The sequence below is a fragment of the Strix aluco genome, chromosome 2 (genome assembly GCF_031877795.1).
Source record: "Strix aluco isolate bStrAlu1 chromosome 2, bStrAlu1.hap1, whole genome shotgun sequence".
Lineage (NCBI taxonomy): Eukaryota > Metazoa > Chordata > Aves > Strigiformes > Strigidae > Strix > Strix aluco.
In genome coordinates, this window is record NC_133932.1 from 70583413 (window position 1) to 70610751 (window position 27339).

The window sequence follows — 27339 nt, forward strand, 5'->3', positions numbered from 1 at the left end:
GTGTCATCATTATAATAATAACAATTTCATTTTCTGTTCTTCAGCTTGTATTCAGAAATATGGGTCGCCGTATACAAGAAGTCCAGATTTCCTTACATGCGTTCATAGTAAGCATTTTTGTTTCGTATATTGTAGTTAAATGTTCTCTCATTCTATCTAAAGGAGTGGGACCAGCTCAGCCATCTCCATTTTTGATAGTATTTTAATACTGGTCTTATTCTCTAGGCTTGAGAGTCCCTATTGCTTGTCCCATCTGAGCAGCAAAACAAGACCTTTTCCCTTTTATAACCTATTGCCACCTGGCTGTCACATTTCAGTGCTTTGGTATTTTATGATGCAAGATGTTTCTTTTCCACCAGTTTCCTAGGGTCTGAATAATCTGAGAAGCAAGAGGGACAAGAAGTAGGATTTACCATAAGGTTGTACATATGCTTGGCCTTTCACTTCTTTTCTCTTGAACACTAACTTTGGCTCACCCCTGTTAAGAAAACTTTAAAAAAGCTTAAAGTCAAACCCAGGCTTGTGTCAGACTTCTTTACATTAAGGGGATCAGTTTCACACATTGCATGACTGTGCTTTAAATATTTCAACCTTCAAAAATTCAAATCAGTTTGGAAGTCAGATTGATATCTGTGTAGAGGGAGAAGGGGCATTTGTTCATCACTAACACTCAAGGTCAGAATTTAATGAACTCTTCTTATACCTTTCCAGTTCCCTCTTGAAGCTTAGCAGTGCTAAAGGTATAAAGCTGCAGAAATATTCTAAATATGTTCTGGGAGCAGATGAGTTCAAATGGGGAGAAAAACACATGTATGTCTCTTATTGTGATCAAGTTTTGATAAGTCATGTGTTCATACCAGTGCTACCAAAGCAGGATCAGGATTTAGTTGACCTTTCATGTCTATAAACTGCATTACAGCAACCTTTTTTGAAGAGTGAATTCCAAGGCTAATAAGTGAATGTGAAGACTTGCCATCATGTAATGCAGCAGTATCACTTAAGGATGTTGGAGTCCTCTGAACTGGGAATTCTTGGACCTGTGGTACCCATGTCGGCTGCGGTATGCCAGCTGGTTCAAAGTGGGACGTGAGCCTGAATGTTTCCTTTTGCTCACATGTGTGGCACAGTAAAGAAGCAGGAGCTTCTGCTGAAAATGGTGGTACCAACTGGGAACCTTGTTCCAAACAACTAATCAGTGTTTTAGAAATGCAAGTCTAAAGGGTAGTGATGAAAAAATCTGAAAAAAATAAAAGCTGGATGATTGGTTTCAGGGACTTTTGCCCATTGCAGATGGAGTGGTTTGGAAATAAAATTATAATATTTTCCCCCATTAAAATATTAAAATATTTTTAAATGGCTGAGTTTTGGCTAGCTATTGTCAATTCACAGGAGAAGTAACAGAGAAGGAGCCTGAAACGCACTTGGAAGAATGACAGGCTTTGTACTTGGCCAATTCCAGTGTGCCTCTTAATTTTTCACAGATGCTGCCAAAAGGCTGTGTAGCTCTGTGGCGTTGTGCCTGTAAGATGCATTTAAATTTTGTTTCTTAACCGTCTTTCTCCTCTCAAAACAAGGTAGTGCAAGGCCCTTTTAATCTGACATACAAAGACATTGCACAATCTAAGGGCTGGAGGGTGATTAACTAGACTAGTTTAACTAGAAATAAGGTATAAATTTTAACTGTGACAGTGATTAGACAGGTTAGCAGTGTATTTGAGGATTCTCAGTTTTGTAAGATCTTTGGATCAGGGTTATAGGCAGGATTCAGCTCCGGATTCAGAGAAGTAAATGCAGGTGTTTCCAGCAGAGGTGCCTACATGAGCGGTGTTCCCAGTCAGTGGAGAGTTAATCTGCAGTCAGTGGTTCTAGAGGGGTTCCACTGACCAAACTGTGTGCTCTGGGGAGAGCTGAATCATTCTACAGACTCAGTTTATTGTACTGACCAGATCTCCACTGACTGCAATGAGAATTTAAGAAAACTCCTTTGCAGATAGATGCTTAGCTTATACACAGATACCTTTACTTTGGTCTGCAGATATGTATCTTTTTCTGAAAGAGATCCTGTAGGTCAGATAGGAATTAGGGATTTGGTTATGCAAGAGTTTGGAAAACTCTACAGAATTTTTTGGAAGTGAAGCTGCATGTGGCCTTAAAAAACAGAATGGGATTTTTGTTAGGTCGTGTGTGTCTCCTTTTTAATAGTGAGTGTCATAATCTTCGCAACCTAACATTTTCCCAATGAAGTTTTAATTTGCACCATTTTGTGAATATCAAAAAATAAATTCGCAGTACAGAGTAATGAACTGGAAGCAGCAGTCAGTGTAGTTAGGTAAAGTCTTGTTTCCATACAGACTTCAAAAATGGAACTGGTAATTCTGTTCTCTGCACTTAGAAGCTATATGTGTGCTATCAGACATAGTTCAAAGCACACAGAAAGGTCATGCTCTTCACTTCTTTTAAAAGCTTTACTAAAATCTGTCATGTAAATGAATGGAAACAAAATCTCCACGTTCTCTTGCAGTGATTTAAATCAGGAGAACCTTCTACAAAGTTGGCAGAATTACACAGCTGTGAAGCCACCGGGAGAGTATAAGACTATGTCTCATGTTCTCAGACTCTCATAAGAGGAGCAAACTATTGACACAGTGTTGATGTGATAGAAATGTCCGTGGTTATTCCTGCCATTTACCAAGGGTTGTGATATGGTGATATTCTGCTGGGCAGTGTTATTTCCATCTGGCTCTTCAAGGCACATCAGAATCCAGTTTGAGAGAAAGAATCAGAAGCTTGAGGATACACCAGAGAAGTCACGCATAACCTTGTTGATTTATTTGGCTTATCAAGTGGCTTTGAAAACACTGCCATGTCTGGGAGGCTTAGATTGTGCTGCTTCGGAAAAACAGACTTGGCTTACTAAACCATTCTGTTTACTGTATACTAATTCTGGTCTATCTAGGAAAAGAAACATGCTGATCAGAGCTGCTCCATCGTGGCTTATCTCCACCTTAACCTGGCAACTCTTTCCCTGACTCTTCCACCTCCAACAGTGTGTTGACTGGGCAGTGACTTATCGGGAGGTGTTCAGACAGCCCATGTAGCTGTATTTTCTTTTGTGTGACCTGGCCTCTACCTGGCTTTGCCCCAGCTCTGCACAGCTGGAGTGGCGAGGAGGAAACATAATTAGGCCTTGTTTGCAGCATGTGGATGTTTATTTCTGTGAGGCTCTTAGGATTGTGTACCCATGCTTTTCCTGTAGAGTTTTCTCAGGCACTAGCTTCTGAGCATGATATGAAATACTGAAAATCATAATTTCTTTGGCCAAGTGACACTCTGTTCCTAATCAGCCCTCTGGCTCCCTCCTCCCTTGTTCATGATGGAACACCTTGCTTATCTTCTCAATGGCATAGCCCTAGCTAGAGGTTGAAGCCATGCTCGTTACAAAGGAGAACCTGAAGTGAGAGAGTGGATGGAACCACTGTTTTGGCTATGTTTTGGTAGAGGTGGATGAAATCACAACTTGAAATGGAATTTCTTTCAGTTGTGGAGATTTGTGATCCGTTATGACCTTTTATAGAGCTCCTTTCTTTGCTTCATTTTTTTGTCCTGCTTGATTCAGCCCACTATATTTAATGACAGCCATTGCCAATCATCTGCTGATTTCTGGCATCCATTAGCCCTCTTCAGAAGAACAGTGGAATCTTTATTACACACATATGCATAGTGGACCGTTATGCTTGTCATAGTTTTTGAACTTGCACTATGCAGGTCTTATGTCCAAAGCTCAATTAAATACCCTACAGAGAAAGGAGTGGCAAAAAATTTTATATTGTACCATGTGATAAATGTAAAGAAATATGAAATTATTACTCCATGGTAACCTGAATAACCTGCAACACTGTGTACATCTAACTTCAGTCTTCAGGTAATTCAGTGTGCAGTGCAGCCCAGGAATCTGACCTTTTTTCTTGATAACTATAGCAAACACAAATACTATCCAACATTTGAGCATATGCTTTTGCCTTATTTTTATCTCTAACATAGCACCAATCTTAATGGCTGTCCAAAAGGCAAGTCCAAAAGGCAGCGGGGCAAACACAGGAGGTTCCACCTGAACATCAGGAAACATTTTTTCACTGTGAGGGTGACCCAGCACTGGCACAGGTTGCCCAGAGAGGCTGTGGAGTCTCTGTCCTTGAAGCTATTCAAAGGCTGTCTGGATATGGTCCTGGGCAACTGGCTTTTGGTGGCCCTGCTTGAGCAGGGGGTGGGGTTGGACTCCAGAGGTGCCTGCCAACCTCAACCAGTGTGTGATTACTGAGATTCAAATCTAAGGCAGTCTGTGCAAACAAAAATGCTGTTCAGTGCTTTGTAAGCATCAGAGGGAGTTGCTTCTGCCTGCACTCACAGAAATGTTAATGTTTTTTCAGAGCAGCCTGTCGTGAAGGTGACTTTCAGGGTCACACAGAGGAAGTTAAGAAGAGATGTGTAGAAGCAGTATAATCCTGTCAAAAGTAGGAATTAATCCAGTTCTTCTCTCAATTTGAGAAGTCTGATGGGGCTGCTATCCCCTGCCAGAATATCATGAAGAGTTTGTTTCAGAATATCAGGAAGAGCCTGAACTGAACATTGGTCTACTCAATGTTGGTCTCAGCAGAACCAGTGTATGAAAAGGGGTCTTTGCTGCTGCTGCTCGCTTAACGTGTACCCACTGAGCACCTTTTGCACTGCAAATCTAGTATCACATACCAAACTTGGTCTGCAGAGGGCTGTTGCTGATCAGGTGCTTTAAATGTACATGTCTGGTCCACTTTTTGTAAATTCTTCCTTTTGTCTGGACTGAATGGGATTTCTGCTGAGTTGTAAGGATGTGCTGCCAAGATTGTAGGATAGCAGAAGGCATTGTTAATGACAGTAGTTCTTCCTTTAAAGACTGCTAGCTGCAGTTCCTCTATGATGCACCAAAAGAATTGGGCAGAATCATTGCTCTGTAGCTGTGCCACCCCAACTCTGGGAGCACAGGTGGTCAAGCCCAGGAAGTTGCCATGTACGTTCATTAGAAGAGAAGCCTGGACGGCATGCATTTGTGTCACAGAACTTCCTTTTCCAATATATTCTATGTGCTGGAGGGCCCAGAGGACAGTGGGACTGACCATTTAACTGCTCCAGTGTAGGTGGTCAGTCCCATTGTGAATATACATTCATTCAGGTTTGCTAAGACTCTGGTCAGGTTCAGATGTTCTTTGCAGAAGGTCTCATCCATGGCAGACTGGACTGTGACTAAAGTTTACCCAAGTGTAGAAGGTCTGCAGAAGTGCCCTGTCTCTCCTGAACCCCACTGCTGGGAGGGGATGTGTAAACAGAAGGCCCTTTGACGAGGTGGGCTTTGCAGTCTCCTGAATGAGCTTCTGCACTGCTCCTTCTGGCTAAGGTTGTGGAAACAGTTAACACATTTATGTTTTTTGAAGATCACTGATCTAGAACACTGGTATAACAGGTTACTACCACATGACAGCTATGGACTCATTTTTTGTGGGGACAGCGGTATTCTCTCATCCTTCCTTTAGTTATTGCTGCAAAGCACTGTCCCTGTGTAGGTGAATTGGGACAGGTGACTTCCATCTGTTGAACAGTTACATGATAGTTTGATATTTGTTCCTCCAATCCTCCCCAAAGTAATGTGACTATTCTCTTGCTGCTTTTCTATGGAGAAAATCCATTGCCAGCTATTGGAACTTAACTTAAAAATCAGTGGCAGACTTTACTCTGTGTTGGCCCCATAGGAACATTGTGCTGTCTGTAAACTGGATTAGTGGTTTGCTGTTCTTAATGCTGTTAACAGATTGGTATTTCTTTTTTATTCTCATTCTACATAATAGAAAATCCTAAGTTGGACAGCTCTGACAAAAATTTCAGATATAAACCTTTGCTAGCCACAAATCTATCAGCCCTCATAAAATCCTCAGTTGAACTACCAAAAGTAATTGAAGAGCACACACCTTGGGTGCTTTAGTTGCTACTTGCTTTCCATTTTCTCCAAAACCAGGGACAGTAGAATTAACTTTCTTAAAAATAAGCTACTTCGAGTTGTTTGTTTCAGGATGTGCCCTTCAGATACGGGGGTGGTAGCTCACTCCCTTTTGCAATGAAATTAATTCCACTGCATGTGCTCTGCAAAATTCCTGGCACAGCTTGTTCAGCATGTGAGCACTAAGAACTAGCTTCCAGTTTTGCCAGGTGTGAGTATTTCTGATAGTGACTCCCCATTACTTTTTAAGCTTCCTGATTTTTAATGAGAGTGAAACATCTGGTTGCAGTGACTTCAATGTATTGTTCTGTTTTGTTTTGGTTTTTTTATTCCTTATATAAATCAGATTTGCCAAACCAGTGTTCTCCTGATCCTTGTCACAAAGAGGGGACCATCAAATGTGAAGATCTGAAAGGGGACTTCTATTGTCAATGCAAGCATGGCTGGCAGGGAAAAACATGTGAAAAAGGTAATTGGGTTTCATTATCTTTTATACTTGTAACAAAGATGTATTGGGTTTTGCTATATTCCTGAATGGTCACTGATACTGTGCTGCACAATTCAAAAGTCACAGAACTGAACCTGGATTACACACCACTCATGTTTTCACCCTTCTGTGAATCAGGTAACTCTTTCACATCAACATTTTTATATGACTTTAATGGATCTCAGCTTGGTCTTGGCAAGGTAATCTAAGAAGTTACACTCCAACTTTCTGTCCCACCCCTCTGAAAGGGGTAGCAGAAATAGAGTTGTAGTGGCTTTTCAAGCAGAACTGTGAATCCTGATGTAACAGATCACAGACTGCAGAGCCAGAGGAGCTGGCCCATTTTCCTTTCTAGCATCCCTGCAACAGGACTTTTGACAGGCAGGTTGGGGTATGTGTCTGATAATGCACAAACTGATTAAATTAGTCTGTTAAAGCCTCCTTGTCAGTAGGACCTTATTCCACATCTGCTTAATTCCACCATGTGTTTCCATCACCTCCAAAGAGAATATTCAGGCAAAAAATATTTGTAGAAGAATTTCCAGGCCCCCAGGGGGCTTTCTCTATTGCTTTTTGAAATACTGAAGTTATCTTCTCTCCTCTTGCTTTCTGGTTTCTTGTTTCTCTTCTGCCTGCAAGGCCTTCTGTTGGCCACTGCTTTTCTGCCTGCCAATATTCAGTAATTGACAGAAATTGCATTCAGCCAGTCCAGAATTGTGGCAACCAAGCCAGCAGGAGATCCAGAGCCTTTCCTTCTGATGTAAATATTGTGGGGAGATTATAGGATCACTCACAAGCGTCTTATTTAAGCATTTGAGACAGTTGCCTGATCAGTATGCCATCAGCTTTGAGAGCTCAGCAACTGATCAGTCTGAAGTGTATCCCCTCTTTTTCTTATAAAATTCCATGAAATGTGCTGTTGTACCCATCAGCTAACTCTAGAGTCCTATATACAAGCAGGACATAATGAGCAGGTAGGGCAGATCAAGGGTAAAATCCAGGTTTTGCTGGATTAAATAGGCTTTTACTGCTAACTTCAGTTTAGCTCACAATGCTCAATAGCTGTGAACTTACAACTTTTTGCATTCTCATGGGTTCTGTAGTAGTAAGGATATATTGGTCTTGTTTTATTTATAGCTTTCATCCTGAATTACTAGCCATAGTGTAATTTTAAAAGTTAGTTATGATATAAAATACATTAGTTATAATTAGTTTGCTTCTGCAAACAAACTTCAGCTCGACAGTGACTAAGATACTCTTCTGCATTCTCAGAGCTGTGAAGGAGATACTCAGTTACAGTTCCTTCTCTGTCTTTTTTTTTATTAAATGAACTTGAGCTAATGTACTTGAAGTGTTTGAATGAAATCTTTGTGCTTTTTGTTATCGTGTTGCAGCTGTAACAGTGTTTCTTGTTTTGTCTTTCTCCTTCCCAACACCTACCCCACTCTCACCCTCCAGATTATTTGCAGAGGTGAAAAGCTGACTATAACACTTTCTTTTGATGTAGATATTGATGAATGCAGAGTGCAGAATGGTGGCTGTAACCAGCTGTGCCTCAACCAGCTAGGCAGCTACCGTTGCTCATGCTACAGCGGTTACGCTCTTAAAGACAGCAAAACATGTGAAGGTAAGCTTTGCTGGGCCTCTCAGTTTGCTTCAGCAGATGCTTAGTGACTTGAGAGTGTATCAGAGAACTGGGTTGCACTGAGCAGCCCTAGTCTAGTCCCTGGCCCAGCAGAGGCGTGCTGGTAGCTCCTGTTAGCTGCACTCTGCTGGGCTCGTACTGGATGCTCCAGCCAGCACTGCATGCCTGGGCTTGTCAGCGGTCACACTCTCCCAGTATCATAACACAGGCGTGATTCACAGAGGATTTGTGGCTTGGATTGTGCTAAATTGTTTTAGCTGATCAGCCTTCATATCCTGACATTGAGAGGAGGAAGGTCTGGCCAGATGCGTAGCTGTGATTCTGTCCAGTCTCATGGTGTAGTATATGAGACATTTGTTTTTCTTTTGTGTGTTTCTTATTTTATTTTTCTAAATTTGGATATGTGCAGCAGCTCATGAAATCAGATAGATACAGATGGATAAGTTCACTGCAACTGAATATTAATAGCTGTAGAAAGGCCCTAGTGAAGGTTGGCAGCTCTTCTACATAGCAGCCAAGAACAGAAAGTGAGGATCTGAAGTATCTGATTGAAACTGCAGAATGAATTTACATAACCAAAACTTAAGCAACTGAGATTTTTAAAGTGTTAAGAGATTGCATGCTGAGACACAGACTCATTAATGATCACAGGTGGCTGTTAAAGTTATGTATATCTCATGAGAAAACAGGCAAGTCTGTGTATATACATCTTACAGATGGATGTGATGACATATTTCTAAACAGTTTGCATACCGGATCTGAACAACATATAAATGCTACCAGCAAAAAGACAAAGAGCAGGATTTTATTTCTGTGTCACTTCCACTACAAAAAGTGATGACTCTATAGATTACATGGTATCCCTTTCTAATGGGAGCAGCCGCTTAGAAGAGCCAGCTTCACTGCTGAATTGTCCTCTGGTGCCAGTTGGCATGGACGGGTGGATGGCGAGTGGGCTCACAATTACGTTTGTTTTTGTATGTATGTATATTTGTATAATACTCTAGTACTGTCTATTAGAGCATAGTGTATAAGCATTCTGTAGCTTCAATGTGTGACCCTCTGGTTGCTGAGGTTACTGTCAGCTGTGGCTAATGCTAGCTGAGATTTATCATTGCATTTCAGTTTTCTTTCACGTTTATTCCTGACATTATGTGCACACACTAAAAAGTTAGGTTTTGTCTGTTGATATGTAGACTAGGTGTACATAGCATACTAGATAGACTACCATCAGCCAGTTCACTCATACGTGGGAAAATCACGAAGCGTAACATGTAATTGCAGTTTTAACATGTACTAGAAAGCAAAAGTAAACATTAAAGTCTCAGTATGCTGCAAATGTTTTGTCAACACCAAGATTTTTCTGGGTATTAGTTAACATGTTAGAAAAACACGTGTTTGTTTTTATGGACCTCCAGTTCCTGTCCATTGCCTGCCTTCAAGGTGAAACCCCACACCATCCCTCAGACACGACTTGTTCTCTGTGACAGATTGGGCTGCTTCAATTCCCCTTTGCCGCTACAGAGCAGTAGATTTAGATCTTAATTTTGTGAATGCATGAAAAATTATTGTTTGCCCGTCTGAGGAAGGAGAAGAGATATCTGTGATGCTCCACAGGCTGCCTGTTTCTTCTATGTTTTGGTAAAATTCATACTGCTGTTCCTCAGTTCCTGCTTGTGCTTTTTTAACCTGCAGTTTCAGCCCCTGGAATTGAGTGGAACTTTTTGGTTTTGTGGGAGTTGTTTTGCTTTACAGTATTTCTCCTGGCTCACTTTGCATTGGTTAATGTCTTAAAGAAAGAAAAAACAGCTGGTTTTGAAAGCCTGAAGTCACTTCTTATAGCTAGCTAACCCTAAAGGCAGATTCTTAAAGATACTGTTTTTTCAGTTACCAAAATTATATAGGGATCTCTTGACCCTGAGCCCACTCCAGTGTGCAAACAGTGAAATTATTATGCTCGTCTGAAGTTGTGTTGTTTAATTTCTTGTTTTGCAGACATAGATGAATGCACAGCATCAGCAGACATCTGTGGAGAAGCTCACTGTAAAAATTTAATAAGCTCATATGAATGTCTTTGTGATGCAGGCTACAAGTATGATGACATGAGAAAGACTTGTCAGGGTAAGCTCATGAAATAACATCATGTTAGCATTTATTACATGATTTAAAAGCTATAAAACCCCAGAAATTTCATTTCAGGCTTCAGTAAAAGCTTTTTTTTTGTCCTTAAATCTTGCTTGCACACTGGACTTCTGTTCTCTTTCCTGAATTGTGAGCTTGCAGTTTGTGGTAATCTTTGAGTTCGAGTTTGCAGTCACCTTTGATTACTTGAATCAAGCTGTACAAGCCAGAGTACTGAGATTTCTTGACTTTATGACAAGTGCAAGATCTGGTGGAAGCTCAGAAGCATCTGTGCATGTTGCTGTCTCTCACTGTAGGACAAGAAAAGTTACAGAGCAGTAGCTGTTGTTCTTTCAAAACCTGTCTTGTGGTATTACTCTGAACTAGGATCTTAATGTGCATTGGAACCATGCACAGTTCTGCTGGCTACACCGCCTGCAAGCTTTCTCAATGGAGTAAGTTTTGAAAGTATTCCAAAACTAGCATTGTTCCCTGCCTTTTGTCTAAGTTAACATAATAACTTGAATCACACGCCAACCAGCCCTACCGGGCAATAAGTGTTTATCTCTGCCTGAAGAGATCCCTGCGGGCCGCCGCAATTTGTTTTCCTGCATTTGTTTGCGAAGTGGATAAAAACAAGCCTAAGTCAAAAAAAGAAAATAATGAATGAGAAACTCAGCTTTTACTTGTCTGTTGAGGATCCAGCTGCTGAGTAGCAATGAAGCAAGCAGTCCTGAGTTGACCCTGAGTTGAGGGAGCAGGAGCCAGTCAGCGCAGGCGTAGCAGAAAGGGACTGAAGGGAGGCAGTTAAAGCCCAGGGCTCTGCACCAGCAGACAAGGAGTTGAGCTCTGCTTCCAGCCTTATCACTGACTTGCTGTGTTTCTTTGGGCAGCTGGAATCTGTCTGTGAAAATAGATTTGTGCAGATGCTAATTCTAACTTTTCCCTCCTGTAAAGATGTGTCATAGGGTAAGTACTGGCTACAGAGCACTTGGGCATGCTCAAATGAAAGGTGCTACAAAGCAACACTGAAAACACCTTTTTTCCCCCAGATGATTCATGTTTAAACAAACTCAGTTGCTGTTTTCTCCTCTCTTCTTTGCTGGTTTTGTGCAGATATAAATGAATGTGAGGAAAAGCTCTGTGAACAGACCTGTGTCAACTCACCGGGGAGTTATACCTGTCATTGTGATGGCAGAGGGGGAGTAAAACTTTCCCGGGACATGAATACATGTGAGGTATGTTAGTCTTCATTTCCGTAACTACAGAACAGACCTTTATTTTACGTTGAAATTAAGAATAACTGATACAGCTCTGGACCAAAGCCATTTGAGCTGAGCGACCAGCAGGAGGGAATCATATTGGCAAAGTCTTGTGAGGTGGGGACAGTAGCTCTCTTGGAAAGAAACTTTCACCTGAAAGTCTCTCTTCTCCTGACCCCATTCCAAAAAAGACCATGCCAGTGATAGCCCTGCCAGCCCCCTGTTTGGCTAGAAGTTACATCTGACTGCACAAGCTTTTCTGAGTTAGACCCATAGGATGGTGCAAAGGTCTCAGGGCGTATGGTGTAAGTTATGGACCAGCACTTGCACTTGAAACTTTTGTCCTCAAGGCATATGAGGTGGATGGACTTCAGTGGCACAGTCTGTCTGTGCGGAAACCAACCAACAGCAAATTCATAGCACATTTTTTGTTGCAGACATGATGCTGCAGTAGAAAACGTTATGCTGTACCTTGTGACTATGATTTCATCTTGCAACAGGAAAAATTCCTCCAAGGCAGATAGGAGGGAGGAGGGGAGGAAAGAGGAAATGTTCTCAGTACCAGAACAACTGTATTTGAGAGTATAAACATTAAAGTGCCCTAACTTACTTTATGTATAGCAACTACTTGAGAAAAGAAGAGAAGGCATACTCTCTGATTGTCTTTCTACTGTGTGAGGAGAATAAGCACTCAAAAATGTGTTTTGATTATAGAACATAATACCATGTGTGCCTTTTGCTGTTGGAAAAAGTATTAAATCCTTGTACCTGGGGAGGATGTTCAGTGGCACTCCTGTTATCAGGCTGCGCTTCAAAAGGAGACAACTGACAAGGTGAGGACAATTTAGAATGACAGTTGAATGCGCTGTCTGGCTTTAATGCATTCAATGGAGTTAAGTCATTGCAATAACAATTAGTCTTGTGATCACCATTATTTGTTTGGATTATGGAGTCCTGTAAGGCGAAACATTATCCAAACCAGTAATTGAGAAAGGCAGCCTTGACCGCAGAGCTCCTAGGATAATTACTGATGTACAATAATGTATTCTTTATTCTTGATGCAATTTAAAAACCCATCTTCAGAGCTTAAGTCTTTCAGGAATGCATTAAAAGCTAGTATGTTTTAGCAGAGCTTTATAACTGCTAGAATTGATGCTATCTGTATGGAAAGTACTCTGTGGTTTTTGAACTCTGCATAACTAATTTATTTCTTGGCACCTGTGCGGTCAGACTTGTGGCTGAGTTCGACTTTAGAACCTTTGATCCTGAAGGTATCCTTTTCTTTGCTGGAGGCCATCAAGACAGCACATGGGTAGTCTTGGCTTTGCGCAAAGGACGGCTAGAGCTGCAGCTGAAATACAACGGAATAGGCCGCGTGACCAGCAGTGGACCGCTTATCAACCATGGCATGTGGCAAACGGTGAGTCCAGACCACTGCTGAGATCTTACCCTTTCTTGGCTTGCTCCTGATGGGCTCTGTCAAGTGCAGCTAGACTTTGTGTATTCTTGAGAAAATGCTTTTCCAACCTATCTATCCATTCAGTGCATCCTAGTGCATTATACATTCTCAGGTGAGAATGGGGTATTTTTCCTAACAAATTGAATTATACTTTATATCTATCGTAAACTAGCTGCATCACTAATTTGCCCAACCAGAGCAGACACAGTGCCTTTGAGATGCAACAGTGCTAAGCTGACTTCACATTAGTTCAAGAAGATGCCCTCTGGGTGAGGGTTGGAAGGGAGTAAGAGGGAAGGAACTCGGTAGCTCTTCTTTTAAGGAAGTTTCCAAGGGTGTTGGGTATATGGGGTGTGGGGGGGGTTGCTTTTGTTTATTCATCTGTTTGTCTATTTGTTTAGTCACAGGGCTCAGATTGTCTGAGCTCTTGACAGATCTCTTATGCTACAGTATCCTTTTTGTAAAGTCTTCAGTCTTGTTTATATACAAAATAGACTATTTCCCTTGTAAAGATATTGGGGTCTATTAGAACCTCTCTGTTTACTAATCACATAGTCCCAGCAATCTCACCAGATGATGCACTGCATCTTGGACCTTGTAAGGTTTCGTGTTCTTGACGCTTTTGCAGAACATCTGGTGATCCTGGAATCATCATGGGTGTTACCTTTTGTGACAGGATCATGAAAAGCATCCTGTAGTATGATCTACAGTAGATTAGCAGTTTATATATGCCTTCTCACTTCTGCCTTTTCCTGTCCTTTTATTTTTTCTTACTTAATTAGATCTTTTGACTTTCAAGTGATGTATCTCTTGGGGAGTGGGTGGGAAGTTCTCAGCTAACTTGCATATGAAATAAATACAGATACTGGTAACTGTGAATAATTCTCTGTTTAAAATTTTTTAGTATAAAAAATTCAGAATTATAAATTAAAGAAAAAAATTTGTTTCTAATGAATAAATAAAGAAGTCATTGAGTTCATTCACTGTCAACTACTGATATCTGGTAATGTTTCCAGCAGATGAGGTGATGTTTAATTCAGTTCCTTTACTGTCAGTGAAACAATTTTAGATTCCAAATGGAGACCTGTAGAGGTTCAGCAAAGCTGGAGGTAAAATGTATGACATGCTGAATCTTTACAGGTGGGAATAGCCTCAAGCCAGTTCTTACTAAATTTGTTGTAAATTTTGTTCTGCTAATTTGAAATACAGCAACTGTAATTGCCTGCACAGAGAGGATGGTGATGAAAGATGTGAAAAGCGGAGTTGATGCCACTGCGGTGACTTGGGAGTCACAAAAAGCAGTCATTACCAGGCTAAATCATTTAACACGGGAGTGCAACATACTTGTTAAGTGCCAGACCTCATTATGAAGTAATTACAGACTTTCCCATGTTAGTTTTGGGGGAGACATCTGAAATGTATTTTCTTTCTTCAATTAATACAAAAATGCTCAAACACATAGGAGTTACAGGGTAAACAACGGCTGTGCTTGCTTTCTGCAGGAAGAGAAGGCAGTATAATGAAAGTAAGTATAATTTTTAGGCAAGAATTATTGGCTTCCTGCCAACCGTCAGTGTCAGGGCTCTTATGCCCAGGTACCATCATAACCAAGAAACTGCCTGGCTGAGTTGCAATGCAATCTTTGCGTGTTTTCTGAGAGATTGTATAAATCCCCTGCAAACCCTTCCCCAGGACTTTTTGGGACAGTGCAGACCGAGCCATGGGTGCTGTGCAGTGCAGGTGGACAAGACCCACGCCAAAATGGGGGCAGAGGTTCCCCTGCAGCCAACAGTGCCACCCCACGCCTGGGCTGAGCAGGGCCTGGCAGCTGCCAGAGACATAAACTGGCATGAGTGGAGGAGACAGCGTCATGCAGTGCTGGCACAGGAGTGCTGCTCTGGAGCAAATTGATGGCCGTGACTCTGGTGACTGTCTCCCAAGGCAAAACTGTTAATGCAGTACCTGATACTGGCCAAAGGCAGAAGGATTTAACCATAGATGAACAGTAGCAGAAGGAAGGGTCATTTAGTCTCTTGACTTCATGGTTGACTCACCTCTGAGACTTGGGGTGCTGCTTGTGTTGCTGGGGTTCTGTTGATTTCTCTTTTCTCTGCTCTGTTTTCTTATCCCTTGTCTCTACCCTCAGGTACTTTGTTCTCTTCTGCTTAATGTCCAGTGTCACCCCTGTCTCTAAATGTCATTTAATCTATATGGCTGAGCAATACAACTATAAATCTCTTTGTTTTATCCCCTCCTTCATTTCCCCTTTTTCCTCTGTCCAGCATGGTTTTTAATTTGGGAAGTTCTGTTAAGCAGGGGTTATACCTTTTTGTCTGTCTCCTTTTATAAAACATGTAGCCACACATTTCATTTCAAGTATGGACTTGTGTGTACTTTTCAACCTCACCTTCTGTGAAGCACAACCCAACAGCCTTCAGAGGTCACAGTCCAGACTCAAATGCAGTTTGGGAGCTTTAGTCTGGACTTCAGTATGCACAGGATCAAGCTCTTAGTTTTGCTTAGACCTAGAACAGTGGAGTTTGGATACTTGGGAGAACATTATAGGGGTTGTGAGAAAATAGTAATTTTACTATTTAACTTTCGGCAGATGAAAAAACGATGGCTATTTAAAAGCAAAACATGAGAAAAAGCACCAGCAGTGTATGTCTTTTGGTTTCTTGAGCAAAAGTTGCATACTTTATGGAAATATGAGGGCATTTTCAAAACTTCAGGCCAATATTTCTACCTAGGTATTTTCTCTAGTGTTGATACCTCCTAATCTGTTTTTAAATTATCATTTCCAGCATTGAAAACACAAACAAGAAAGCCTCAGGAAAAACTTCTAATGTAGTTATGTGTGTGTATTCCAGCCGGATGAAGTGCTATGTATGAACTGATGATAGTAGAGAACGCACTCACCTTCTGTTTGTTTTGCATTTCCAAAAAAAGTCATCATTTCGTTCTATTTTCAATGTTCAGTTTAGTACCGCTCTGAGGACAGTATGGTTAGCAAAAATAGTAACTTACCTGCACTGTTAAATGTTAGAACTGAAGGTTAAGCAATCAAAAGCAGATTTGTATTTGGCTTTAGCCCTGCAGCTGCCTGTAGTCCCGTCCCTTTCCAGTGCTGTCCACTTGCTTTTCAGCAAAGAGTGGACAGGCTGGCTGTGTGCTATGAGTTATCCAGGGCATGAATCCAAAACACAAAGCTGACTGCCCTTATGGCTAACTGTGTGGGAATCCTTAGAGAGCTACCTGCCTGAATGTCCCTGAGCACACTGCGGCAGGCAGCAGCTACCTTCTCCTTGCAAGAAGAGGAGTGAATTAGGGCAGTCTGGTCACTACCGAAATGCTTCCCCTTTTGGTTTGTAGGTGATTGTGGTGCACCAGCAATTAAGCTTTGAATATAAGGAACTGAAGCTGAAACTGCCAGAGGGCTGCGTGAAGTAGGCAGAGTGTAATTTCCTAAACTGGAATTTAAGAGCTTCCACGGCGATTAACCCCTTCTCCTATGGAAGTTTCCACTGATTTGGGTTTGTTTATATTAATGGTCAGAAGCAGCTAAGAACTCAGACTAATTTTTTTAAATTTCTATGTTGTTACTTTCTGTACAATCTAATACAATTTTAGAAGGCCCCAAATTTTGGTGGCCCTGCAAGTTGCAGGATTTCTTCATAGAGGAAGCACAATATGGGGATTGCTGCTTTCCCCCATTCCTGTTTGCCCCATGGCTGCCTGCGATCTGTGCTAGGAGCAGGGAGATGGTCTGTGCCAGCTCTCTGTGGTACTCCATACCCCCGTGCATTAGGGCAGCGGTGACCGCAACAGAGGCAGAGCAGAGCAGAGGCGTCCGAGTGAGTTTTTAGCTAGACAGCCAGTGTAGCCAAGCCAGTTGGGCTGTGGCTGTCAGGACCTGTGGGCTTATGTTGCCACCAACTGAGTGGACTTTACAGCCTGCCAGTGCCCAAAAAAGCCTGTTGGAGACTGGCTTGTGTGTCTCCATGGAATGCAGTCAGGAGGTGTAGATGCCACTTTAAACAAGCAAGCTTCAGACAAGTAAATTCATGTCCTGTAGAATACTGCACAGAGCAACACACTGGGTGTAAACAGTGTTTTAGCAATATAAACCAGACTGTACTGGAATCCACAGGAGAAGAAAAAAAGTTTGATAGTCTGTGAATAATCTTTTCAACTATCAAATTCACTCAGTCTTCATTACTGAAGACTGCAATCCAAAGGGAGTGTCCAGGTATAAACCTGCTCAACCCTGTCGTCCTTTATGTTACAGCCACAGAGTGAGAGCTCAGCATGGCTGATGGAAGCAATTTTGGGGCAGCTACTCTTGAAGTTCAAAGAGAAAGATGCTCATGACCTGGCCTACTAGCAGGGAGAGGGCAAGTCTAAGCAGTCACTGAAATAGATATTTGGTTCTATAGAGCGGCTCACTGATGGAGGCAGCATCTGGGTGTCCCAGGGAACAGAGCTGTATGAAGGGTGGGTTGGTGGGATATCTGTTGTAGAGTGGGAAGAATGAGTGCTGTGTTGAAGATTGTTAAATAGTGGAGGTGCACTCCTTTCTTCTCCTCTACAGGAAGAAAGGGGTTGTCTTCTGCTGCAGCCACAGAATGCCCCATCAGTAGCAGGACTCAGGTCCCAAGGCAGCAGAATCCATGCTGCTGATCAGCAGCTTGCTGCACGTCAGCTTTGTGCTTTGCCCTCTCCTCTCCCTCTGTAGAGCTGGCTGCTTTATTGTGCTTCTCTGTGCAGCCTAGTCATAACTAAAATCATTAATTTTTTTTTTAAATTTCAGTGGTGATAGAATCTTCTTAGAAGTAGCTCTTTGGAGACATGGAGGTAAAACTTGCAGAGGCCTTTTGAGAGAAAAATTATTGCCTATTACACATTTTTATTACGTACTCAAAAATGACATCTTCTGTTCTTTTTTCAGGGGTCAGTATTCAAAGACTACAGCTGGAAGGCTTCTGCATTATATTGCACTGGTCCAACAAAGGACATCTTATCTGTCTTTCCAGCTTTTCCTTTCACATGCAGTTGCAATAGGAAGTTTCTCATTAATAACTAGTTATTGCATTTACCTTTTGCATAGAGCAACCTACAAATGTCCTGTTAATCCACTTGTATTTTTGTGTGGCTGTTTTGAAGTAGCTGGGCTGTCTTCACCATTAGGGCAACCCCAGATTGTTTTCTAAAGTAAAGATTTACATATCAAGGTGGAATGTAACTTAAAAGATAGACAAAGAGACTTGGGGACAGAAATATTTCTCCATCTTGGGGATTTCACTGGTGGTATCTGTCCTTTAGTTGAGGCTGCAGATTGAGTTATTTTTATACTGAATTATTCTATTTGCAATTTTACTTTTTCAGATCTCTGTTGAAGAACTCGAAAGAAGTTTGATTATAAAGGTCAACAGGGATGCAGTTATGAAAATAGCTGTCTCAGGGGATCTGTTTACTCTAGACAAAGGACTGTATCAGCTGAATTTGACAGTAGGAGGCATTCCTTTCAAAACGAAGGACCTTATTCTACCCGTAAGTATAGCATGCTTGCTGGTGTTATTTTGCATGCCTGAAGGGCTTGTTTTCATCTTCTTTTGGGGTAATGTAGGTCCTTCCTGAGAGCAGTTCAGCCTCCCCTGAAACAGGTGGAACTATCACTTTCTGGATACAGCTTTCTCTCCATTGACTATAGAGGGAGCCTAAGCCAGTAGCAAAGGTGAGACTCCTGATTTTTTGATTGGTAAGTTTGGGTGAGATGTATCCCACCCTTGGCCTACAGAATAGGACACAGCAAAATTGGAGCACATGACAAAATTAATGGTGGTCATGCTGGCTTGGAGACCAGGAGTGGCCCTGGGCATCAGTGGACACATCACTGTGTGATGGTACCACTGTGCCCCCTAGGTCTGGAAACAACACTGGGGGAACTTTTTGTGTTGTGACTGAAGTTTGTGCTTCACATATATTCTAGCATGTTTTTGCTGATTGCGTTTGCTGTTTCAGTTTATTAAGACCCAAGGAAAAACAGAAGCTTATTTTTCTTTATTTCTTCCTAATTCAGGTAGATAGGGCATCGGAATAAAAGTTAAGGCACTCCTTGGATGAAATTGGATGATTGCTGTGTTTCTGAAATAGCTGCTGCTCAGGTTGTTTTGGATGTCCAGCACACGCAGAGTTGGCACCTTGAAACCCAAATTGGCATCTCGTTATTTCTAAATGAGGTGACAAGCTCACGGCTCTGTGACTGGGAGTGCAGCAGCTGAGGAAGGCTCCTGTTCCTCACAAGAAGTCATTCAGGGCCACTGCTTGTCTGAAACGTTAAGCTCAGGGTGTGGTCTGAATATAGGACTGAGAGCCAAAAACTCCTGAGGTTTTTATCCTAGCTCAGGCACTTAATTCTCTCACTGCTTCAATTAACTGGGAGTGATGGTGCAAATATAGATGCTTTGCAAGGAGCCTTCTCTTTACATACTGTCTCACATTTTAATGCTGACATTTGGTACAGGTTAACATAACTAGAAGCTGGAAGGAACAAGGTGTGGAGAGAGTGGTGTGCCTGTGGCTCAGGCACCCCTCCCTTAAACCAGAACCCAACAGCTTATACCATGATCTGGTCCAACATCTTGTGTGTCATGAAGGCTGTTTGCAATGTCACAAAGGATTGTTTTTTTAACTTCAGGTTAGCCTCCAGCATTCGCAATGCAGAATTACAGGAGTTGCATAACTTTGGCTACAGAGCTTTAGAAGTAAATCACACTAATGATGTGCAGCATGTAGAGGAGCTAACAGAATCAATACCGCCAAAACAGCACCTGCATTACCTAGTGCCCTTCTGTCCTGTGGAGACAAGCTGACTTGGGTGTTTCCTGGGGAATACTGACCACTTGCTTGGGGTTGCAGGATTGGGGTTGCTGCCAATTGATTTGCGTGTGCATAACACATCAAAATGATTTCTCTTATTCAGTATCATAATATAACTCAGTATTCCTCTGCACCCAAAATCAGTTATTCTTCACGGAATAGTAAGTAGTTTGAGGCATGAGATACTGCTTTATCCTCCTAGATAAACCCTCGGCTGGATGGTTGCATGCGGGGATGGAACTGGCTGAATGGGGAGGACACCTCTATCCAAGAAACCATAAAGATGAATGAAAAGATGCAGTGCTTTTCTGTAGCAGGACGAGGGTCTTTCTATCCTGGCCGAGGTTTTGCTGTGTTTAATCTTACTTATGGTAAGTACTTCATTTTTTTTTTTATTTCTGACCTGTTGTCCTGCCATTAACTATACTCAGTTAATAAACAGTTTAAAACTTACATGTATGCTGGACTCAGTGTTGATCAATGCAGAAAAGACTGGCAGCTGTGGATGGAGAGGGAATAAATAAACTTGTGGTACATAGTGAAGGAAGGCCTATGTGTGATGGTTAGAGCCACTATGAATATGCCCAGCACGGATTAGGTTCTCTCTGTGTAGCTCCAGTAATATATTTCACATACAGGCTGGTTCCAGCAGTGTAGGTGGTTCCAGCCCTATCCAGTGTTTTCTGCTAAATAAAGCTGCAAGCCATACTGCTATATCTTGAGTTTATGATGGACAGAAAATCAATATTGTCTGTAGCAAAATGTCCAAGATTGGATTCACTTTTAATTATTGAGTGGTATTAGTTACACTTGGGACAAACACACTAAGCATATTCCTGATCCAAGCTGAATGAAATTGGCCTAGATACAGTAATAACAAGTTTCAAACCACACTTGGCCATACTAATGTAACACTCAGAAAGGCACCTTTTCTTTGTTCTAGATTATTCTGTTTGTTTATATGTGTGATCAACTGTCAGTATTTTTAAACCCATACAAATGCCAACCATCTATTTTAGTTTGGTGTGTAAGTGCTTCTCTGCAGAAGCCTTCTGTGCATCATTATGTGGATTTTTCTGCTGTGCCATTGTAAATTAGGGCGTATCAGGTGTCTGTCGTCTTGTTTACCACATGGATTCAAAAGCTGCAAAGTGGAGACAAGGCAGCATCTGAGGTGCAGATGACAGCACTCAGCAGACATTAGGCCTCAGCATCTGCATTTTTATTTTTTTTCTACAAATAATAATCATCCTTTTTTTTCCAGCATTGTAATGGAAAGCTTTATAAAGAACTTACTGTATTTCAAGATGTGGTGAACCAACAAAGCTAATACCTCTGTGAAGGGAGGTTGCAGAAGCAGTATTGAAATCTTTCTTTGTAGCCAGTATCACCTTTTAAATTACAAGGGCACTGAGGCAGTAAGAAGGATTCCAGAGAGTTTAATTCAGAGTTTAGGAGGTGAGATAAAACATCCCACACTTCTGAGAGGTTGGTGATCAGGAAGTGATTAGGTAGTGATCAGTGTAGTATGCTTATATCCTTTTTCAGTTTAACACAAGCTTTCATAGAAATGTTTCCTGTATGTCAGATTTGGACTTAGATTCCTCAGTGATCTTTGGACAGTCAAGAGCCATTCTAAAATTGGGTGCCCTATCTTGCAGCAGTTCTTTGAATGTGTTAGATTGATAGTCATGGGAATTTGAATCTTTCTTTGTGATAAAAAAGCTTAACCTTGTCCTTTGACATTCTCAAAGACAGCAGAATGCAGAAGGTAACAAGACAAAACTGATGCCATTTTCTTCTCTATGTTCAGGTGCTTTGGAATTTTTTTTTTTTAGTGATAGAAATGTGGTAGTCCCTCCATCTATCCTCTTCTCCAGGCAGAAATTGCACAGCCTACCCACCCGTTCCACCTGTTAGTCCTATGTTTGTCGTGCTATGCATTTCTTTTTCTGCAGTGCAACCTTATTCTGGAAATGAAACCAAGACAAGCTGGGAAATAGAAGTAAATGCTGCAATTCAACCAGCAACAGATACTGGCGTGCTGTTCGCTCTAGTTACAGAAGAAGCATCTGTGCCTTTATCACTATCTCTAATTGACTATCACTCCACAAAGAAACTGAAACAACAGGTACAGACTTAAGCATTTTTTCTAGAGAGGGTTCCTTGCTATTTCCTGGGAACTGAAAGTCATTTTCAAAAAACAGTTGTCAGTTTTGCTGCCTGCCTGCTTTATTTGGTCTGAACTGAGGTGCTTGGCTGACACCGAAGTTCTGCCTCTTATGGGTGTATGTCAGATGCCACTAAGAAGCTCTTTGCAAATGTGGTCTAGGTAAAAGATGGAGCTGGTCTCTTGAATGCAGGCATATTTTGTGATGTTTTTCTGGCACAGAAGCTGTTTAATGCCATAAGTAAAGAATTTCCATTCTCCAGAGCTCATCACTAACAGCCCCAAAGTAGTCAAGAGACAGGGTTTAGATGTTTCTCCAGGTGCTGTGAAAGGCCAGTTATGATGGAATGCTGACTGATTTAATGGTATTCATAATAAAGGGCTAGATTCTGGCATTACACGAATGTAAATCTGGAATGATTTCACTAAAACCCATGAACCAACTTTTTATTTCTAGTACAGCAGCTCTCATCTATTTGGTTCCAGTGTAATATAACAATCTCTGTAAGACCCACTAAGAATTCTCTCGTGGTTAAGACTAACAATTGGTCCCACTGGTTTATTGGGTTTTCATCTGTGCAGATGAGCTCAGAACACAATCAGCAATAGTAATAAGGCTAATTCTCTGGTGGCTCTGCAAAATCTTTGTAAACAAGGCCACAGTGGGGTCATCCTGGTCTTTGATAAGTGTGGATAGGTATATTTCTGCTCACAGCCTATTTTTTCTTCTTTCCCCTGCTGTCCAGTTTGTCATTGTGGCCTTGGAGAACACAGTTGTGTCCCGACTGGCAATAAATCTCTGTGATAAGAAGGAACACTCTGTGGACATCCTCCTCAAGGAAGATCACTTATCCCTGAGAGTAGATGGGATAACGGGAGAGAGTGAACTAAGCATCTCTGAGTTAGAGGACAGTCTGTCCATCTTGGAGAGCTCTTTGCAGTCAACAGTGAAGACATACATGGGAGGATTGCCAGGTGAGCATCCAGTTTTGTAGCTTGGCCTACAGACTTCCAACATACCTTGCTGAGCTGTCAGTCAGGAAAACTGCCTCCGTTCATTCAAGCTGGGAGCCTCCTTCTCTGTTTCTGCTTGAGCAGGCTTTGTCTGCAGTGCAGGCGTGTGATCTTAACAGATGTGAGGGTGAGCTTGACAATTATTTTTTTTCTTGAATGATTGTGTCCTTCTGAGGACAGCTGCAGGCAAAAACAGAAAGAGGAGGTTTTGCTTGGTCAGCAATAGGAATGAATAATCTGAGGGATAGATGTAAGCAGGGTCATAATCTTAAACCTGGTAAAATCCATAGGAGCTGGACCACAGCCTCCTGCAGTGCATCATTAATGTAATGAACATGTGTGAGCACTCCTTGAGGGGAGTACCAGGGTCTCACATTGTTTTGACTGAAGCTTGGGAAGCCCAGAGTGGTGATTCTCCCTGGCTGATGTTCTCTTTGAACTCATCACAGCACTCCACAATTAACAGATTTCCTCCCTTCAGAGGGTACGTAGGGCACAACCAAGGGGCTACCACCATTACAGTTTTGCTGGCTTTTCAGCAACAACAGGGCTTCTTGTGGGAGGTCAGTTTGCTCCTCTGTTCTGAACCTGGACGATCAAACTTTCATCTGATCAAACTTTCATCTGAATCATGAATTTTGGCCAAGTTTGGGTTTTTTTTTTCTTGTTCTGGCTGAACTGGTTTATCAGTCCCTATTGCTGAGGAATGCAATTAAGGAAGCACTTATGTCTCTGATGCACAGCAGTACATCTTATTTTGTTGCCAGCAGCTAAGCAAAATCTTGCCCTTACTTGCCCAAGCAAGGGAGAGGCAGCAGTATTGGCCTTTTGGTAGGCGCTGAAGCAGTCAGGCTGAAACAGGGTGGATGAGGTGCCATTTGTGCTAGGACACATGGCATGACTGTTCCCACCATGATCAAGAGTTTACAGAGTATTTATGCCAGTGATGTAAATGGCTCCTGGTCACACCTAAAATGGGGAGGCCACACACTCTGGGACGTTCACACACTGACAGGAACAAGGGCAAATCCTCAAATGTGGCATTTTCCAGTGTCAGATTGAATTGTCCAGGCTGGCCATTGCACAAGCAAGAGAGGTCACCTGCTTTCTTTCAAGTAGCCCTCAAATGCGCAGCAGAGACTTTCACAGCTCAGAAAACAATCCCATTCTGTCGCTGTCCTGAGTTCTCTGTGGTTTGCTTAGACTAACCTTACTGGGTGAAGCACAGTTTTTAATTAGCCAGAACTAAGTGTGAGATGTCATAGCTATGGCTATTTAGACTCAGCTGGCTTTTGTAGGTTTAGCTACTTTCCTCCTTTGATCTGTTCTGCTCAGCAACAGGAATTTCTGCTTTTGCCGTTGAGAGGAACCCAGCACTTGCATTGAGAAACCTTGTCATTTGCCAAATGAATAAAGAATTTGGCACTTTGGTTGGATTCATCGCTCTGGGTTAAATAACTATACCAAATGCTCAGATCTAAGTTAGTTTGGCTCATTCAAATTTTGAAAACATTACGTCATTTTTGGTTTTTCCCTGCTCCCATACCCTGTGGAAAAAATAAAATGTAGCAGTCACACGTAATGTCTTTATTCCATTTGCCACAAATAAAGAAAGAATTCTGGGTCAAAATATGTAGTATGTCCTATCCTAAGTACAGCTAATAATATTATTTAGAGTTTCAAGAGATAAGAGGGAACATATAGGTATTTACTACCTTTTCTTTGGTATTTTCAGTTCTGGTAAATCCTAAATTATGTAATTTATGTGATGCATAGGTGGTTTTCCAGGCAACATGTATACCACCAGGTGAAGGAGCCTTTAAACAAGGCTTCTGAGTCTTTACAGGACCACACTTCAGACAGATCCATTTCTAGTCATAGCAGAAAATTAAATATTTGACCTGATTTGCAATTATAACGCAATCTTTTTTTAAAAAAAAATATTTTTGGTAGTGTCAAATCCAGCTGAAAGCCCATGCCGTCTTTCAGTCAGTCCTGTGGCACATGTAACAGGAATCTGCATGATTCCTTAGACAAGCGTTCAAGCCATTAAACCAACGTTTTAACTTCTTCTAAGTCAAAATTTAGTTTACATTCATGTGAGGTACTACAACACAGAATTCCCCTTCTCTTAAGCAGACTTCTCAGATAAAATTTGGTAAATGGGAAGAAACACAAAATAGCTAAAATGATTAGTTTAAGCAACTACCAAGCAATGGTACTTTTCAGCCAGGAAGCTGAAAAATTTATAATATCTCTCTGTGGCTTACAGATCCCATCAGCTTCAAATTTGGCCCTGTGTGTCTCCAGGCAGAACCCTTTAAATTACATATAATCTCAGGTCAACAGGACAACCTATTGTTCAAATTATCCTTGCTTCAGTGTAAAGATAAGGTGTTTACTTAGCTACCTGCATCACTGTGAAGTTAAATAGTCTTTGAGATGTTCATTGCTTTCCATTGCACAACCAGCTTGATTGGGTTGGCTTTGGGTTGTAAATAAACTAATAACCTTTGGGGAAGGGTTGAGGACACAGTTCATGTAAATTTCATGTTACTATGTGGGGTTTTTTGTTTATTTAAGGTCAGGGTTTATATGATGTTACAGAAGTTAGTAATCAGATTGACTTATTTCCTCTAGTTTGTTGGATTGTATTTAGTGTCTACTTCCTTGCTATTTGTTTGCTCCTCTGGTAGACTGATTAACAAAACTATGTCACTAGTGGATCTCCACAGAAAACAGTTTCATTAGTCTTACTGACTCAACTGATGTATTTCAGCACCTTTCTGATGAATGCCAGCAACCTCCTTGTGCTGATACATAGCATAATCACGGTAAAGATGAGTCCAGCAAGTGGTAGACGCTGTGTATAGAAGGAACCTTCCTGTCATTAAGTTCTTCCTATAATCTTTTGTCAGATATTTTGAAGAGAGAGAGAGACCATTAGAGGAAGGTATAACAGCTCCACTAATGACAAAGTAGAGGGTCCAGAGGTGGAGGAGGGGGGAAACATTGAGACAGAAAGCAGCATGAACACAGTGTGCAACTGGAGTGAAGCCTTGCTGCTGTGCAGCACATAGTTTCATCAGGACTGGAGGCCTTGAAGAGACACAGAGCTTCTGAGGAAGGGTTCAGCCTGGGAGAAGGGCTTTTGTGCACAAGAGCAGATGGCATTTTCCCTATGTCTGGGATTATGCTCTTGCCTTCTGGTAAGGCAGAGGGGGGAAGATAGAAATCCAGGAGTGGAGAAGAGTTTTAATTCATTGAAGTGATAGTCATCTGAGCATAGGTAGGGCAGGTATTTATTCAAAACCAGAAATCAGAGATGTTTGTCTCCTCTTTCACACAGACATTCCTGTCACTTCCACTCCAGTCACCGCGTCCTACCATGGCTGCATGACCATCAAGCTGAGCAACAAGCCACTGGACTTAGATGAGGCTCTCTACAAGCACAGTGACATCACCTCACACTCCTGTCCTCCAGTTGAGGCGGGTCAGTAGGTACCACTGCAATGCGAAAGTTTTATACTCAGAAACTTTCAATGCTTTTCTTTTTTTTTAAAGATATAAATTATTCAGACCTACCGCACTGCGTGTATAGTTTCTCTTAAACACTGAAGTTATGTAGGAGCTACTGATCCTTATGTCAGATTGATTATTGAAATACTCCTTTGCTTTGAGGTTTAAAGGTTGTAATATATTTGTAAATAGTTCAGAAGACTAATATTAAATAAGCCAAAAGTACGGAATATACCGAAAGTGAATGTTATGTTTAGACTGTAAGAGACAGTTTTATCTGTAATGTGGAAAATCTGGTAATATATGTGTGGACTGGAAGAAAAATAATTCTGTATTATTTTTTATTACCAAACACTGCTTTCTGATTTGCAAAATATGAGAGAATAAAATATTTACATACAAGTTTTTAATTTACCTGTAATGAGATTATGCTGTATTCTGTTATTTGGAGATAATGACTCAGGCTATGCCTGATGTGAAGATTACACTACAGGGGTGAGTTTTGTTGGTTTGTTTTTTTTGTTTGGAGGTGGGGGGTTTTATGTGCTTATGTCAGTATTCTATATCTTCTGGGATGGAGAGCAAATGGTTGCTGCTGTTCTTATTGCTAGAGTTTCTCTTTCTGGTACCACAGATAGAAGGACTCAGCTGTGACCTTTAGAAAAACTCTTGGTCAACAAAAAATGGAAAACAAAGTCGGGTCAGCAGGAAACAGAAGAAAAGACTCAATAAGTTAAAAGCCACATGGCTTTTGTGTC

The 27339-nt window shown here is 41.5% G+C and overlaps 1 protein-coding gene across 1 annotated transcript in view; it reads left to right on the top strand.

The window, feature by feature from the left end:
* Nucleotides 1-27002, top strand: part of GAS6 (growth arrest specific 6) — a 42954-nt gene extending 15952 nt beyond the window's left edge. Inside the window, exons 4-15 of the mRNA XM_074816921.1 lie at nt 45-107; nt 6372-6494; nt 8020-8139; nt 10153-10278; nt 11395-11516; nt 12255-12373; nt 12771-12960; nt 18385-18549; nt 20081-20249; nt 21837-22009; nt 22795-23023; nt 26412-27002. Coding sequence (XP_074673022.1) covers nt 45-107; nt 6372-6494; nt 8020-8139; nt 10153-10278; nt 11395-11516; nt 12255-12373; nt 12771-12960; nt 18385-18549; nt 20081-20249; nt 21837-22009; nt 22795-23023; nt 26412-26563 — 1751 coding nt within the window. The 3' untranslated portion in view covers nt 26564-27002. The remainder of the gene's footprint in view (nt 1-44; nt 108-6371; nt 6495-8019; nt 8140-10152; nt 10279-11394; nt 11517-12254; nt 12374-12770; nt 12961-18384; nt 18550-20080; nt 20250-21836; nt 22010-22794; nt 23024-26411) is intronic.
* The last annotated feature ends 337 nt before the right edge of the window (nt 27003-27339 follow it).